The following is a 15,262-nucleotide window of genomic DNA, read 5'->3' on the forward strand; positions in this document are numbered from 1 at the left end:
TGCCTTTCATTTATAATAGCAACTTTATAAAGCATGTATGAGCTCATTTTAAATGCCTATTTGCCTTTCTAACAACTTTGTAGCCCATAGGAGCTAGGCCTATGTCCCATGTCTATCTACCTACATTGCAGGATCATTAATGCTAAGCTGAGGGTTTATTACAGGTACAGGGAACTGAATGTTCTGTATCCCCTTGGGCGGAACTCAACAGTAGAGGGGAGGAGTTTGGCAGATATCAATCAAGAATCAAAAGTAGCTTTATTCAATGTATAAATAAATTATAAAAGCACACATATAATGCACAGTTTACAATAAAATCATATTAGTCAATTGCACATATCCTTAAAGAAATACATTAAATGTGCGTAATTAAAAGTCAGACTTCCAATTACACATAGATTTCCTTAACTTAATGACACTTTTAAAAAAAAGAGCAACAGGCTTTATAATCAATTCATTATCCAGAGTTTGTAACATCAGTAGAGCTGCCCGACATTTTCTTAAACCCAAAGGTTTACAACTGGGCAGTAAAAACCTTTTTCTAGGGTTAGAGTAAAACTTACAAAATAAAAGAACATGCAGCGTAGATTGGCTTGATACGTCATCACATAGGCATGGATCCAAATTCCTAGACCAATCATTTAAAACTGGGAACCTTATAAGTCTATGGAAAATCCCCAAGCAAAAGCGTATCAGTAACATTCGATCATAACTTCCCATCACTTGAACCAAATATGTTTGAATGCCAGCACATGACAACATCAGCTGATTATCCATAACAGTCGATTTTACGCTCTCAACATGCCATCTCTTAGATTGTAAATGAGCAAGACAATCTGCTTTCAGTATCTTTCTCGAAATACATCCCATACTATCAGGTCTCTCATAGTATTCAGGGTAACCCATGGATATATCTGAACCAAAGAATACAAGAGGTTTGGTTGAGCCTTAAACAATCCGTAATAATATCACAATTAAAACTGGTCTCATTTGACACCCAGACCTTATGCCATAGAAAAATTGGTTTGATTTTAATTAATTCTGAGCCAAATGAGATACCAAGCTCCGAGTGACAAATATAATTAGCAGTGGAATGCCGGGCAGATAGCAAATATCTTGCTAAATGAATCACAGCACCTGTGGCTCTTAAAAACAACAGTTTCTGAGCCTGAAATGCAGAAGACCACGTCCCCTTACAAAAACTTGTTAGTACTGCCAATTTTACTATTATTGATAAAAATGTCACCACATTTGTCACTCTTCTTACCATACTTCATAATGTAGATTTTAGTAGTATTCGCACTCAAACCCCTAGATTGCATAAAAGTGACAAAGCTAGTTACAATTCTTTTTAGCCCTAAAGAGGTTTGTGCCATTAAAACTGCGTCATCTGCGTATAGTAAAATTGGAACTGGACAACTGTTAATACTCGGGACATCCTGACAATGTTCTATTAAAAATTGGCCATGGCCAATAATGTATAAAGAAAAAAGAAAAGAAAAGGGGAGAGCACACTGCCTTTCCTAATTGGAAACTTGGCTGTACATTCACCCCTTTTTCCAAACCTAATTCTCGCCCCTGCATCTTTATATAATTATCTCATAAAAAGTATAAGTGGGGGATCAACTCCCATCTCCTGAAGGATATTCCATAACCTTTTATGCCTCACACAATCTAACGCAGAGCTGAGGTCCAGGTATGGTCCAGAACATGACCTTGTTAATTTTGTTGACTTCTTTAGCTCAGAGGGGGCATTCTTGGCCTCTTTCAGAGAACATGGGTTTGGCTATGGTTATAGATTAAATTTTTGTAACAAAGAACTTCCCTTCATGGTTCTTGCACGGTTCTGTTCCAGCTACGGAATGGGGGCACCATATTGCTCTGTATGCTGTAGGACAATCCTCACTGCATAAAACGATTTCCCTGGAATAGTAATTCTCATCACTCAGCACTCTTGCAATGGTCTAAGGCTTATATGGCATCTGAAAGACCCATGGGATACCACTAATACACTGCTGAAGTTTCACCTCAGGTACTTTTTGCATTGTTTGTCTGATGAAAGGGGGACAAAATGCTAGCCCATTATAATACCCTAAGTTTGAGTATTAGACAGCTATTGCTGTAACCAAACAGGTGTGTGCAGGAGAACCCTCGCTGATTCAATAGCCATTTCTCATTAGCCAATCACAGGTTAAGGAATGCTCTCTCTACAGTCCCAAAAGACCCCAATGCAGTTTGCCTAGCTTGTAAGATTAACACAAGCACCTTGAAGGATAAGGAAGATGCTTTAAACAGTAGGGTCTGGGAGTTTCTGGAAAGTGTGGTGCTTATAAAGGATAGTAAGGTATGCTGGGTCTTGGTCAAAAAGAGTAGACAAAGGAAGGCCCCAGCCATTCCCCTTCTCAACTGTAATGTTTCAGGCACAGATTGTGTTAAACACCTCAGTGCCATTTATCATTTAGTGAAAGAGGATTACCTGGGAGAACTGCTTAGGTTAATTTTTTTCACTCTCCCACATTGTCTGTTACAATTCATGAAGTGGCCAATGCCATTAGGCAAAGACTGAGTGACATTGCCCCCGGACTGGATGGGATTCCAATGGACCTTACCAAGTGTAAAATAGATCTGCTGGGTCCCTTTTTAACAAGTGGTTTTAATAATTCATTGTGAAACAAAAAGATGATGTTGAAGAATTTATAAAGCGCATCAAATGCCCTAGGGTGTCTAGATGCTGCCCTTAGCACATACAGATCAGGCTGGAGTACGTTTAAGAATTATACCTTAAAAGGTCATGCTTTTAAGCCCTGTCAAAATTTTATCAGGTTAGTCTCTGTTTGAGCATCATTGGAAAGAGTTACACAGTTTAGCTGATGTGGAAGTGAAGCTCCTTCCACCCCACCTAGCCCTACTAGGAACAGCGATATTTCGAAGTTCGACTGACCTAAGCAATCTTGCTGGGATATATGGCTTAAGAAAGTTTGCCAGCTGCTTTGGCCCCAAATTGTTCGGCGATTTAAAGGCAATGCAAAGTGATTTAAACAGGATCAACTTTGCTACGGGCAGCCAGTGCAGATGGGATAAAGCTGTGTAAGCAGAGTCGATATTCTTATTGCTACTTTTTGAACTGTCTGCAGCTTTTGAATGCTGCGTTTGCGGGAAATGGTAAAAAGGGCATTGCAGTAATCCAATCTAGATGATATCATTACAGATACCACCATTTTTCTTAAATCCATAGGTATTGAGGGAAGAATCTTCCTCAAAAATTTAAGGTGAAAAAAGCGAGCAGAGGTGAAGAAATTGGTTTGCACTTCAAAGGACAGCTGAGTGTCAAAGACGGCTCCTACGTTTTTAGCTTTAGACACTAGTGAAGGTAGAAGACCAAGTTGTACCGGCCACCAGCTATCTGTCCAGAATGAGGGGTTGTTGCCAATTTAGTTCAACTTCAGATAATTGTCTGTCATCCAATTGGCTATATGGCTCATACAGTCATGAGAACTGATGGCTGTGAAGCTGAATAAGCGGCTCACTGAAACAATAATTTGCAGATTGTCTGCACAGCATACGTGGGCAAAGCCGCAGCTTTTTATCAATTTGACTAGACATGTGACATAGAGATTGAAAAGCGTTGGGCTGAGGGAAGATCCTGGGGGAACTCCACATGGCAGGGAAAAGGAGGGTGAAACATAGTTTCCTAATGCAACCAACTGAGACCGGTCAGGCAGAAAGGACCCCAACAGGGAGAGCGCCTTATGCCTGATCCAAATGTAAGCTAGATGGACCAGCAGCAGCTCATGATTAACTGTGTTAAAAGCTGTTGATAAGTCCAAAAGGATCAGGGCTGCGAACTCCCCACCATCTAAAGTCTGCCTGAGCTCCTCAGTAGCTGTGATAAGTGTCAGCTCTGTGCTATGGTGAGCACAAAATCTGAATTGGGAGGGATCCAGAATATTATTTTTACTAGCAGCCCGTCCTGACGTTGTCCGGGGATGGCCGATGTTCAGTGTTGCCTTTAGTTTTTGTTTGCGTAGTAATGTGTGTTTAATTCATCCGCAGGTTTTCATTGAGCCACACCTAATTTTGTTTTGCTGTCCTTGTTGAGAGTGTTCCCCCTGTGTGCGAATGTTGTTGTGTCCCAAATGTTGTAATTTGCGCCGCAAGTGCAGCAAGTGATACAGTGGTCGGTCAGATGTTTTTGCCTTGTTTGTGTTTGTGAAAGGGGCTTTCCTTGTTTACGTTTTCGATCCCTTTACTGATGTCTTCTTTTTTGGTTTTATCGGCGCAAGTATTGGCAGTGTTCCACTGATAATGCAGAGTGTTTGAAATTCGGAAGTGTTTGTGTAAGTTTTAAATTTCGTCCGCACCATACGTAATTATTCGGAACCTTGTGAGTAAAGTCTCGTTCATGTTCCTTCGATTGGCTTTCTTGTCTAAGAAATGGGCGCCTCTTTTGTTTACGTTCCTCCCCCTGTGACAACGTTGTCGTTTGTCAAATGGTTCAACATTTGTTATATTTTTGTATCGCAACTCATGTGTGTGTTAATCATTGTGTGTCGTGATTGGTGGGCTGTGCGAAGCAATGCGAATGATAGGCGGCCCTTTTTGTAAGCCTGCCCCCTGTGGCACTGTATTATTATGGAAGGCGCGCCCCTTTTTGGATGTCATCCCACGAAGGCGTTAATGTTTGAAGGGTAACGCTGACGAATGCACAAATGTTGAGGCGAGTGATAGGCGGCCCTTTGCAAATGCGCAGGATGCACAGTTAAGTGTGTGCCTTGCACAGTGAACTCATTGAAATCGCATTTGCGCTATGCACATTGAAGTGTGTGGTGAAGTGTGTGCCTTGCACAGTGAAATAAGTGAAATCGTTTGGCTTATGTTTATTGTTTGTACTTTGGGCCATGCCCCTAAAAACGCCCACATCTTTTGATTGCCACGCCCCTCTAAACGCCCACATCTTTTCTTTGACACGCCCACGCTAACGCCCTCAGGGGACTACTTTCCCACTTTTGACGGTTTTGCTTTTTTAATGTATATGGTGTCCACATCTATAGCCTATGTCCTTCTGCTACATCTCCCCTTTCAAATGGTGTATTGGGTGATGTGATTGGTGCAGTACTTTGTGAGTTTACCTGGCTCAAAGGTTTGTTGTCTCTCTTTATAATAGTAGTATAGATTAACAAAGGAAGTCAGTTCAATGTTAATGGCTTTCTCTATCCCTTTTGGGGGAAAGGGTAGTGTTGATATAGGTCTATAGTTAAGAGTCTCCATAGCATTCAGATTAGAGTGTTTTTAGTAACAAAAGTATAGAGGCTGTCTTCCACTCAATTGGAAAACATCCTGATTAAACATGGTGTTAAAAATTGCTGTGAGGGGAACAGCTATGATTTTAGGAGACAAGTGCAGAATTTTTTGGTGGCAGGGATCTGAGGGAGAGCTTGATTTGCTTCCACCAATGATTTTGGTAGTCTGTTTAGTAGTCAAGGCAGTGAAGAATGAAGGATTGGGGTAGCCGATTCTAGTGTGGATTTTTTCATATTGAGTTGGACCGGGGTCTGAGCCAAACAATTGTCCTGAAGCACAAAGCTGTCAAAAACAGACTTAACCTGGTGCTGAACTCCTGAGTGGCATTAGTGTCTAGTGTATCTGGCAGCTTAGACAAATTCTTTACCATAGTAAATAGAGCTTTTGGGCATCTATTGACTGCTCTGATTTTCTCTGTGAAATAGTAAACATTTTCCCAGAGGATACATTTCTTACATATTTGAAAGGATGATTTATATTCTGTTTTAGTGAGTGAATTATCCTCAACTCTCCATTTCCTCTCAAATTCATGGCATAGCTGTTTCTGGGCTTAAAGAATGTCATTAAACCAAGGTTCAGAGGGTGAGCACCTGGAATGTTGACTATGTTTAGGAGAGGCTAATTGCATCATAGCTGAATCAAGCCAGAAGTGATAGTTAGCTGCCGCTACATCAGGGTCGGTGGACGAAGGCTGTAGAGTTTCCAAACGAAGCGGGTTTAGCAGTTTAGCCTCTAGTGTATTCCAAGAACTACTGAGTGCCTTATGATCAGACTAAATCATAGGCAGGGATCTAGTCTATCTTAGATCAGGGTTGTCAGAGAAAATCCCATCTAGACAGTGTCCAGCGATGTGTGTCAAACCCTTTACAAGTTGACATAATCCTGCGCTGATCAATTAAGCACGTCGGTGTCCAGGTTGGTGAAATTTTCCAAGTGAAAATTAAAGTCACTTAACACAGACAAATTGAAATGTTCAGCTTTGCGAGTTAGGAGGGGACCTAGATTGTCAATAAAAGAGGCCTTAGAACTAGGAGGACAGTAGAGTAAAATGCCATTGAAGGAATATTGACCACCTAATTCAACTTTAAAGTCCAGGACTTCACAGTCCTGATTGTCTGAATTCGCTGTAATACAAGATTTAAAACTTGATTTAAGAATAAGAGTTGTGGCACAGCCTTTTCTTTCTACTCTGTCAACTTTATGAATTTTAAAATCTGTTGGTATGGCCAAAAGTAGATCCAGGTCAGATGAAGCATCTGCCCATGTTTCCATTATAAAAGCAATTTCAATTTGATCCGATTCTGAGAAGTCTCGCAATAGCATTCTTGAATAATGATCTTGTGTTAATGAGTACAAATGATATTGAGAGTCTCGGTTCCCCTTAGGAGGAGCGGCGTAGCTGGTGGGTATATTAGTAAGTAATCAAAGGCACTGGAAAATAAGGCCACAGTGAGAGCAATGCGATGTGCCCTTAGCTTGGTAGGGGTCAAAACACAAACCAAGACAGGTCTGACCATTTCAAGTCCATTAAAGTGTTCCTGTTATACTGAAATGTAGGCTTCCTGAAGGCGATGTCGGGCTCAAACTCTGTGTGGTTGGCACTGAGCACGGCCCGAGTGTGGATGGGCACAGACGGGCTTGCCTTTGATGCGCCTGCTGCATGCGTCCGCCATGCAGCCAAGTTTCTATCCAATTTACAGTGAGTGGCCGGAAATGCCAGAGAAAGGCTGGACCATCAAAATCCCACAATGAGAGCCAGAAGCAAGATCAAAACATCTCTCTCCTCAGCAAACGGGACACCGCGCAGATGAACAGAGAATTTAAATTGGCAGCAGGTAAGAGCACATTTATATTTAAATAGAAGCAGAATTTAAAAGGTATCCTTTAAAATTATAAAAAGTTCTTACACTCTCCCCAGAATATCCAATAAGTAGCATTTAAGGATTAAAACAAACAGCGGTTCCTTACTCAAAGTCCCAAGTTCCTTCCAGAATCGTCCACAATATAAAAAAAAAAGATTGCATGTTGCCGAAATACTACTGTCCTATTTCTCTCATTAAAAGTACTTTCAAGGTCTTCGGATGGATGATATTTAACCGCTTATAATCATGGGCAAAACACAATCATCTTCTGTGTCCTTTTCAAGTAGGGTTCAGACAGGGGCTGGGCACAGTTGAACACTACTTAAACTTGAATTTGATCATTGACAAGTATACCATCGCTAAGTGCTGTACCTGGCCTTTTGTGGACCAGCAATAGCATTTGACTGCATTAATAGAATTAAAATGTGTTCATTCTACATGAGAACCTAGTAATGGAGTATCACTTTGGCCTGTCAGGAGAAATGTCAGACACCTTCCCTTTACCTCGCAGGGTGCCTCAAGGATGTTTCCTGGCCCTGTAGCTTTTCATGATTTATATTAATAATTAATGTCCCACTCTGACTAATGCCATCAGAAAAATCCCTGTGGTTTCCCAAGTTCCCATACCAGTAAGAATTTATGCATATGACTTGGTAATTATGGCACAAGCTCCAGGTGCAGAACACATGCTGTGTAATCCTTTGTATCTTTTATGATTGAAATGGACCTGGACACCTACAAATTATAAGAAATCGCAAATTATGGCGTACGGGCCAGGCAAGAAATATATATTCAAATTAACGTTGAGGGGGCACTCACTTGGTAGCGTGTGCGATTTTAGCTGCTTGGTTATTGTTTTAGGTACTGCAGGCGCAGATCAGCAGTTTTTGAAACTCAGCAGATCGGCTGGAGCACTACTTAATATGCATCAGGCTGCACGTAGGGTGACAGTTTTACTCTTCTTGAATATGTACAATAGTCAGTGTGTATCTGCTGTGGTATATGGTGGTGGGGTTTTGGGATGTCATAATATTACCTTCTTATAGACTAAGGAACACTGCATTTGTAGGCGGCTTCTCTAGATTCCTCCCACAAGTTCTCATTTCATTATTAATTCAGAGCTAAACCTTTTGCATATATCTGATAAAGCTAAGCTGGCCCCTCTTTTACTCTGGGTCAGTATCCAGGTTAACACTGAGGCTAGCTTAAACAGGGATATCATTTTGGACTGTCTTAAATTTGACAAGGGCTTCTCTTTTCCCCGGCTGGCTTATGTTAAAAAAAAACTTCATGCATTCAGCTTATCCAACATATTTGATGCACCTACTACTCTAGAAAATAGGCCAATTAAATGCAGGTGAAGCTCCACTTCTTAGATCTTTGTCATACGCCGAGGTTGCAGAATGAGCTGAGCATTAAAGATTATTTCTGGATCCTTGCACTACTTGATCCTGCACTATATTTGACCCTAGCTCTATGACATTTGGAAAGATCTTCAGTTTTCTGCTTTAGGGCTGTCGCTGTGTGGCGTCTTTTGAGGTTTACCGGTACCTGTTGTTTTTTGGGTATGTCAGTATTGACCTGCCCCTGTGATGGGTCGTCAGAGAAAACTTTGATGCATTTTACACTTCTTTGCAACTTTTATGATAGCCTTTTAAAGTTACTTACTATGCCAATATAAAAACCCATGAGGCCTAGGAAGCGCAGGGTTGCTCCTATTCAGCCAAGATGTTTGTTTTGGTGTTTGTTCTTTTTTTTTAAAGCAGCAATGAGATGTGAGTTATCAATGGAGTGCCAGGTGTAATATCAGATCTCATACCTTTGAAAGTAAGTCAACTAAGTTGTGTTTCTGGCTGCCTTAGGTGGTTGGAGGTGAACTATAACCTTGGGATGAATGTGGTGGTTGTTGTATTCTGATCAGAATATTAATTTTTAGGCTGCTGTATTGCCTGTCATGGCCAGCAGAGATTTGTTTGTACTCTATCCATTCTAATGTCACGTTGTCTACTTATTTATTCATCTTGTACTGTATTATATATATGTTTTTATTATTTATGTACCTTTTATGGCTGTTCTTGTTTCAAATAACGTTTTATGAATTTAATTGAACTGATGAACGCTTTTGGTGCTTCGTCAAAAAAAAGCACATGCTGCTAGGGGTAAAGGCACTGTTAACATATTTGAGACATCAGACATCAATAGAAGTCTCTTCCACACAGTTAATGTCCAGGCATGCCTTCTGCAACCCATATTCTGTTTGAACCACTGTTCTGCAATGAAACAGAGTGCTATAATTTTGCAAGTACACACATTACATGAGTGTGATAGAAAAATGTACAAAGCATAGTTAGAACCAAATTGACATCCCAAAGGGAGGAGTAGTGGGGAGGAGCTGGTAGCAGTAAATGGCCATTCTCCTCACATGAGTACTATCAACAAGAGTATGATTAGCAGAATGGCAGGATCTGTCAAGTATTATAGTCAATAAACATTTACATTAATAAAGAGGAAGTCTAGGAATTTGACCATGGATTTGCAAATATTGGGATTCAAGCACATCATCATACTGCAGCAAACAAAGTTCGTACAAGAAGGTCTGCAGCATTTGAGAGTGCTAGTATCCTAACAATCATAAATTAGCTCCACATACAGACACAAGTCCTGACATCACGTAGGAAGACCTGACATCTTCCAGACGATGCATTTCAGATGGTGATGAAGTACGAGGTCATGGCAATCTCTTTTGGTGCGGACAGAAAGACAAGAAAATGTCTAAAAGGGATGAGTTGATGGACATCCTTTTGTACGATGTATAAAAACTGAGCTTGAAAACCTTCACATAGGAGCAAATAATACTACAGTCACTCTGAAATACTTTATCCTGGGTATTAGATGAAATATAACGCGGAAAATTGGAAAAGCATAGGACTGGAGATTGGTTCCTCCCTGAACAAATGGCATCTAGAGTATCCTCCTTTGAGACCATGTACCAGCTGCAAAAGAAAAATGCTTGATGTTATAACTTAAGGCTATTAGGACCACAGCTAAGAGACTCCACATAATAGGCAGCTCTTGCTTCTCCATTTAGCATCCATTAACTTACTCCTTGAAAAAAAAGCACCAATTAACAACTAGCTTCTGAGGTCAAGTAAAGGATTTTGCCAGTCCATGCATATATGCTGAACGACTTTTCTGGTGCCTATCAGAACTTGGAAGTGGGGACCTCCCAACTCCATGAGGACATATCATCGAGCTTTGTCTGAGGTCATTATCACATTCTAGATAGACAGAATTTCCAAAGGATTTGTATGAATGACTCTTTTAATAGATGTTCATATGATGCCAGTGTCTAAAGAGCAACAATAAGCATCCTAACATCCTTGGAGAAGTCTTACTCAATCATAGATTCTGTAAAAGAGGCATAGTATGTCCATCTAAACTTAATGTGCGACATCCATCACAGAATCCAGAGACATGCGGCCTGTATACAATAGGTCTAGAAGAAGATGAGTGCCTTCTTGTTGCTGAGGAGATCCCTCAAGATGTTAAAATGTGCAATGGTTATTGGGGTTGCAAAGTTGGCCTACACCAGAATGTGACCTAGGTCTCTGAGAGATTTCCACAGATGACTGCGTGAGTCATGGGAAGTATGTGAATTACACTCAGAATTGATGTTGTAATTGTTCCTACCCTTAACTGAAATGTAAAATGTCCTGCAAATGTCTTTTTAATCCAGACTTGTGTTTGGAATCTTTTTAAGAAGGGGGTCGAGCAGAGAATAATTAAACATCATATTTTGAAGGTTTGTCAGCTTGGTCATGAATCTTGCAGTTAGAAACTTCCTCAGAAGAGCCAGCATCCTAGCTGTATAACATCAACATCTCCAACCCCCTTGAGGAGTTGTCACAAAGAATTATAATCTAAAGCTATGCTGCTGTGTCTCTCCCGAAATGGAGAGGATCTTAGCGATCTGTTAGTTGTCTTTGGTAGCAAGCAGACACCCCCAAGAGAGACTACTCTCTCGGTTTTGGGATCGCTGAATGACCCACCTAATAAATATAAAAAAACTATGCTTGACCCCCTGTGATTAACTGCAAACACATGGATGCTAGACAACAATCCACGTGTTTGCATTCCACAATGGAAGGTATTGTATTTTAAGGCAGCCTGTGAGTCTGCCATGATGAATTGTAGAAGGACAGGTATCCCAAGTTAACACCTTTCCTTTGCAAATCAGTCAAATAAACCCCTCCCTCAGTGTTTGGTAACTCATCAATAGTTTGCAATGGAAATTGTTGTTCCAAACTCTTGATGTCATATGAAGTGGTCTCAAAATGTATATCTAGGATGGCAGAACATCTTTCAACCCACCCTCCTCTTCCATTTGTGATTTGGAACTTCTCACATAGCAATTGTAAGATTCCAAATGGCATTTGTGTCCCCTAAAAGGGCTTTATACATGTGGATCAAGTGCCCAAACTCATTACCATCTAATAAGACATTAGACATTGAGTCTTGATATGGGAGAGTTGCTTGTTTGCCTACTCAAGTTGACTTGGTCATGGATTTCCAGAGCAGGAAGTGCAGTATGACACCTAGCATGAGAGCTGAAAAAGTCCCCTATACGTTTTGCTATACATGGCTGTCTTAAATCAATGTTATCATTAAGAAAAGGAAGGGTGGGGACTCTCTAGGAGTAATATATCTTATAGGGAGTAAAGGCTCAATAAAAACTGAACAGGAATAGTTAAACAGTGTGGAAACTGAGAGATGGCTAATGACCAGGAGAAGTGCATTCTAACAATATACTTAACAAAAGGGTTAATTATTAAGCCCCAGTACAATAAATCATCTTTAAAATGCGACTTCACTTTTCCTCTTTTTAAAAGGGAATGAAACACAACCAAAAAAGGGACACATGCTGTCACGCCATAAGCCAGAATACAGACTACACATTTGTTGTATTCATAATGGCTGAAATTCCAAGAGTTAAAGGCATTCAGCAGCGATATAAGTAGGTGCTGCATAAGCCTGGCCATAAGATGCAAACTGTTATTGTCTTCCATCCGACTGTGCACACCATCATTAGACAGTAGGTGGCCTCAAGAGGAGGTTCCTGATGCTTGCTGTGAGAAGGGGGCTGTTTCACGTGAGTGGGGTTCTGGAAACCTTGAGAAGATTAGGTGGTACTACAAGAGAAACTTCAGCACTTGAGTCAAAACTTCAAAATATTTAAGTAATATGAGACAAGAGTGGCAGAGAAAAATAATATTTAAGGTGGGGAAAAAGCAAGCCAACAGAAAATCAGGGCTGAGGGCTGTCAGCAAAACTGGATATTATCATGAGCTAAGATTGTAAATTGTGGTTATAATAATATCTTGAAGAAAAAACCCGAAGTGGAAGCTAATGAAATGGGGTGCAATAGGTAACACATATGATTAAAGAATTCAGTGAAAAGTCAAAAATAACCAAAATGTTGGTAAACAGTGAAGACAACTTTAGAGTAATTATCTGCCTGCTAAGAAGCATTACAGAATTCTTCTATATGGAATTGACTCTTTACAAAAAGTTGGTAATCTTTATAGTTGTTGTCCCTCCTGGCTGGGTTGCATTACATAATGTAATACTTAAATGTTAACTGTATTTGTGTGTTTTGTGTGGATTTTTACTGACTCTTTCCATGCATCTATAACTTTATTTCCACTTGATAAATATGGGAAACAAATACTTTTATTGACTTTTGTTTTGTAGACAATACCTTTTTTGACATCTTTGAGGAATCCACAAGAGTAGCTCAAATGAGAATGTAAGGTTAAGGCACAGGCCATTTCCATTCTAGTTATTTGATCTGCATTGTAGTAATGGACTATGTCATTTGGTATCACACACCTCTTCAAATTTGCATGTCATTTTTTTCTTCAGCAGTCCCCTATTCAGAAATTTCTCATTTCATAAAATCCTAGCTACATTTGTTACTGTTATCCTATTTAATCTCACAGATACTATTCACTCAAAAAGAATGAAGGGCTGAGTAAGCCCCAACTGAATGCAAACATGTGACCTTAAATTTACTCTTAGAAATGAAGGCTATCTTCTCAACTCAATAAGCCATCTTTTTAACTGAAATTCTGCTGTAGCTATGCTCTTCATTTGACTTGCTTCTTTCTTGGATACTATTCTACACCAATTCATTAATCATCCTTTTCTGGTTTCAAAGGATAACTGTATGTTTTCACTCTATATAATAAGTATGTACATTGGTCAGATGATTTATGAATTTATCAAGGCATTTTGTGATGTGTAACGAGGCATACCTCATCAGAGCCATCTGCACAGTCATATTCACCATCACACCAAAACTTTGCAGAAATGCAATCTCCATTTGCACAGAGGAAGTCTTTGACAGTGCATGTCTGAGGTTCTAAAGAAAAACAGAACAATTGGATATAATGTATTAATCTTTTGTGTTTTTTCTTCATTTTAACCTCAAGACATCACAAGCATAAATTAAACAATGGTTTCTCGATATGTAGCTATTTAATTACCCATGGGGTATATTTATATTAGCCACAATATTAGGTTGAACACGAAAATTACTCAAAACATTAGTTGTTTCTACCATCAACTGTTGAACCCATCAGCAGTGTACAGCCAGTTGGTATCAACCTCTTTAAACTCCAATCCTCATAAAGTAAATGTTGCTTTCGCCTATACAGAAAAGGTCCCTTTGACAAGAACACATAATCCTATTTGACCCATTTCAAAGAATTGCAAGGAGTCCAGAAGAGATGAAAGTGCATCTTCAAAATGATAAATGGTTGTTCCTCAGAAACCTCTGTGATAAGAGGAGTAACAATGTGAAAATAATTGGTGGCAGGTATACATTACTGCATGTGAATTGGACAGAAATACAAATATAGAAAAAACACAGAGCAGCTGAAGGAGAAACAGACAGTCATTAAAAGCCACATATGCATTTGTTGCAGTACAGCAGATCCACCATAAGGACATTCGTCTGGCCTATGTACGGATAAATCACTGAACACTTTGAAATCTGTGACTTTTGTTAAGTTACATGCTGGGGATAGTTCGTATCTATACAAAGTCAGAAATCTACAGTGATGTTTTTACAAAATCTTTGTGAATGAGGACCCAGGCATTTCCCTCTGTAGGTGAAAGCAAAATGGAAATGAGACAACAAAAGATAGGCAGAAATGTTATTATTGAACACCAGAAACCTCAGACACATTTGTTCGCTAGAATACTCGCAATGTAGGGGTGTGACAACCAGTGTTGATGTCTTTATTTACTTCTTAAGAGACATCAAATATGTCTAAAAAAATGGAAAGGGTCAAATCTTATATTTGAACGGTTATAATGGTTTTATTTAGGGCATGATTTTTAAAGGAAACTACAACAGATGTGTGTGATTCTATTATGAAATCTAAAAGTGCCTAAATGTTTCTGAACTATTTATAATTGAACTATATTTTATGTAGACAAATTAGTGGTAGATATGCATAGCATAATTATAAAGTAACTGCCACTTCAATTTGAGAGTAAAACGATTCAATGATTTGTAGGGTAAGACTAGCTCAAAAATCCTCCCACTATATTAATATAAATGTATTGGTGACCACTTCCTTCTCTTATTTAAGTATCCTATTTGGTGATAAATATGTATGTAAACCAATATTTCAAATAGGAAATCCCTCTTTGAGAAATCTATTATTGGATTGCAATGTTTCTATAAAACGTAGGTATCCAAACCACTGAAAGAGATTTCCGTGATTTATTCTAGCAAATGTGTGGCAATTGCAACCTATTGTTTAGGTATAGTAGACATGATTAATGCAAAGATGTTACCACAAGTAGAAAATCATTTTGGTAAATTCTACTGAATGTCCTACGAAGTTGCACCAACGCCATTTGTCGCGCTGAATTGGACACCCCTTAGATAGAAGATAGAATTAGATAATACCCTCTTTTATTGTGGTATTCGATCTGCGTAAGGGAGGAGACCACATTTAACAAGCTGGCTGTATAGGATTGTCTCTGACTCCAATATGCCCTAGATATCTAGTGGTTTGCATATGTGA

The 15,262-nt window shown here is 39.5% G+C and overlaps 1 protein-coding gene across 1 annotated transcript in view; it reads right to left on the reverse strand.

Moving 5' to 3' along the window:
- Positions 1-15,262, reverse strand: part of LRP1B (LDL receptor related protein 1B) — a 3,669,685-nt gene that overhangs the window by 431,812 nt on the left and 3,222,611 nt on the right. The window contains exon 69 of the mRNA XM_086955170.1: positions 13,478-13,584. Within this exon, the coding sequence (XP_086811296.1) occupies positions 13,478-13,584 (107 nt within the window). The remainder of the gene's footprint in view (positions 1-13,477; positions 13,585-15,262) is intronic.

Source organism: Lissotriton vulgaris, chromosome 2_1 (assembly GCF_964263255.1).
Source record: "Lissotriton vulgaris chromosome 2_1, aLisVul1.2, whole genome shotgun sequence".
In the NCBI taxonomy this organism is placed as follows: domain Eukaryota; kingdom Metazoa; phylum Chordata; class Amphibia; order Caudata; family Salamandridae; genus Lissotriton; species Lissotriton vulgaris.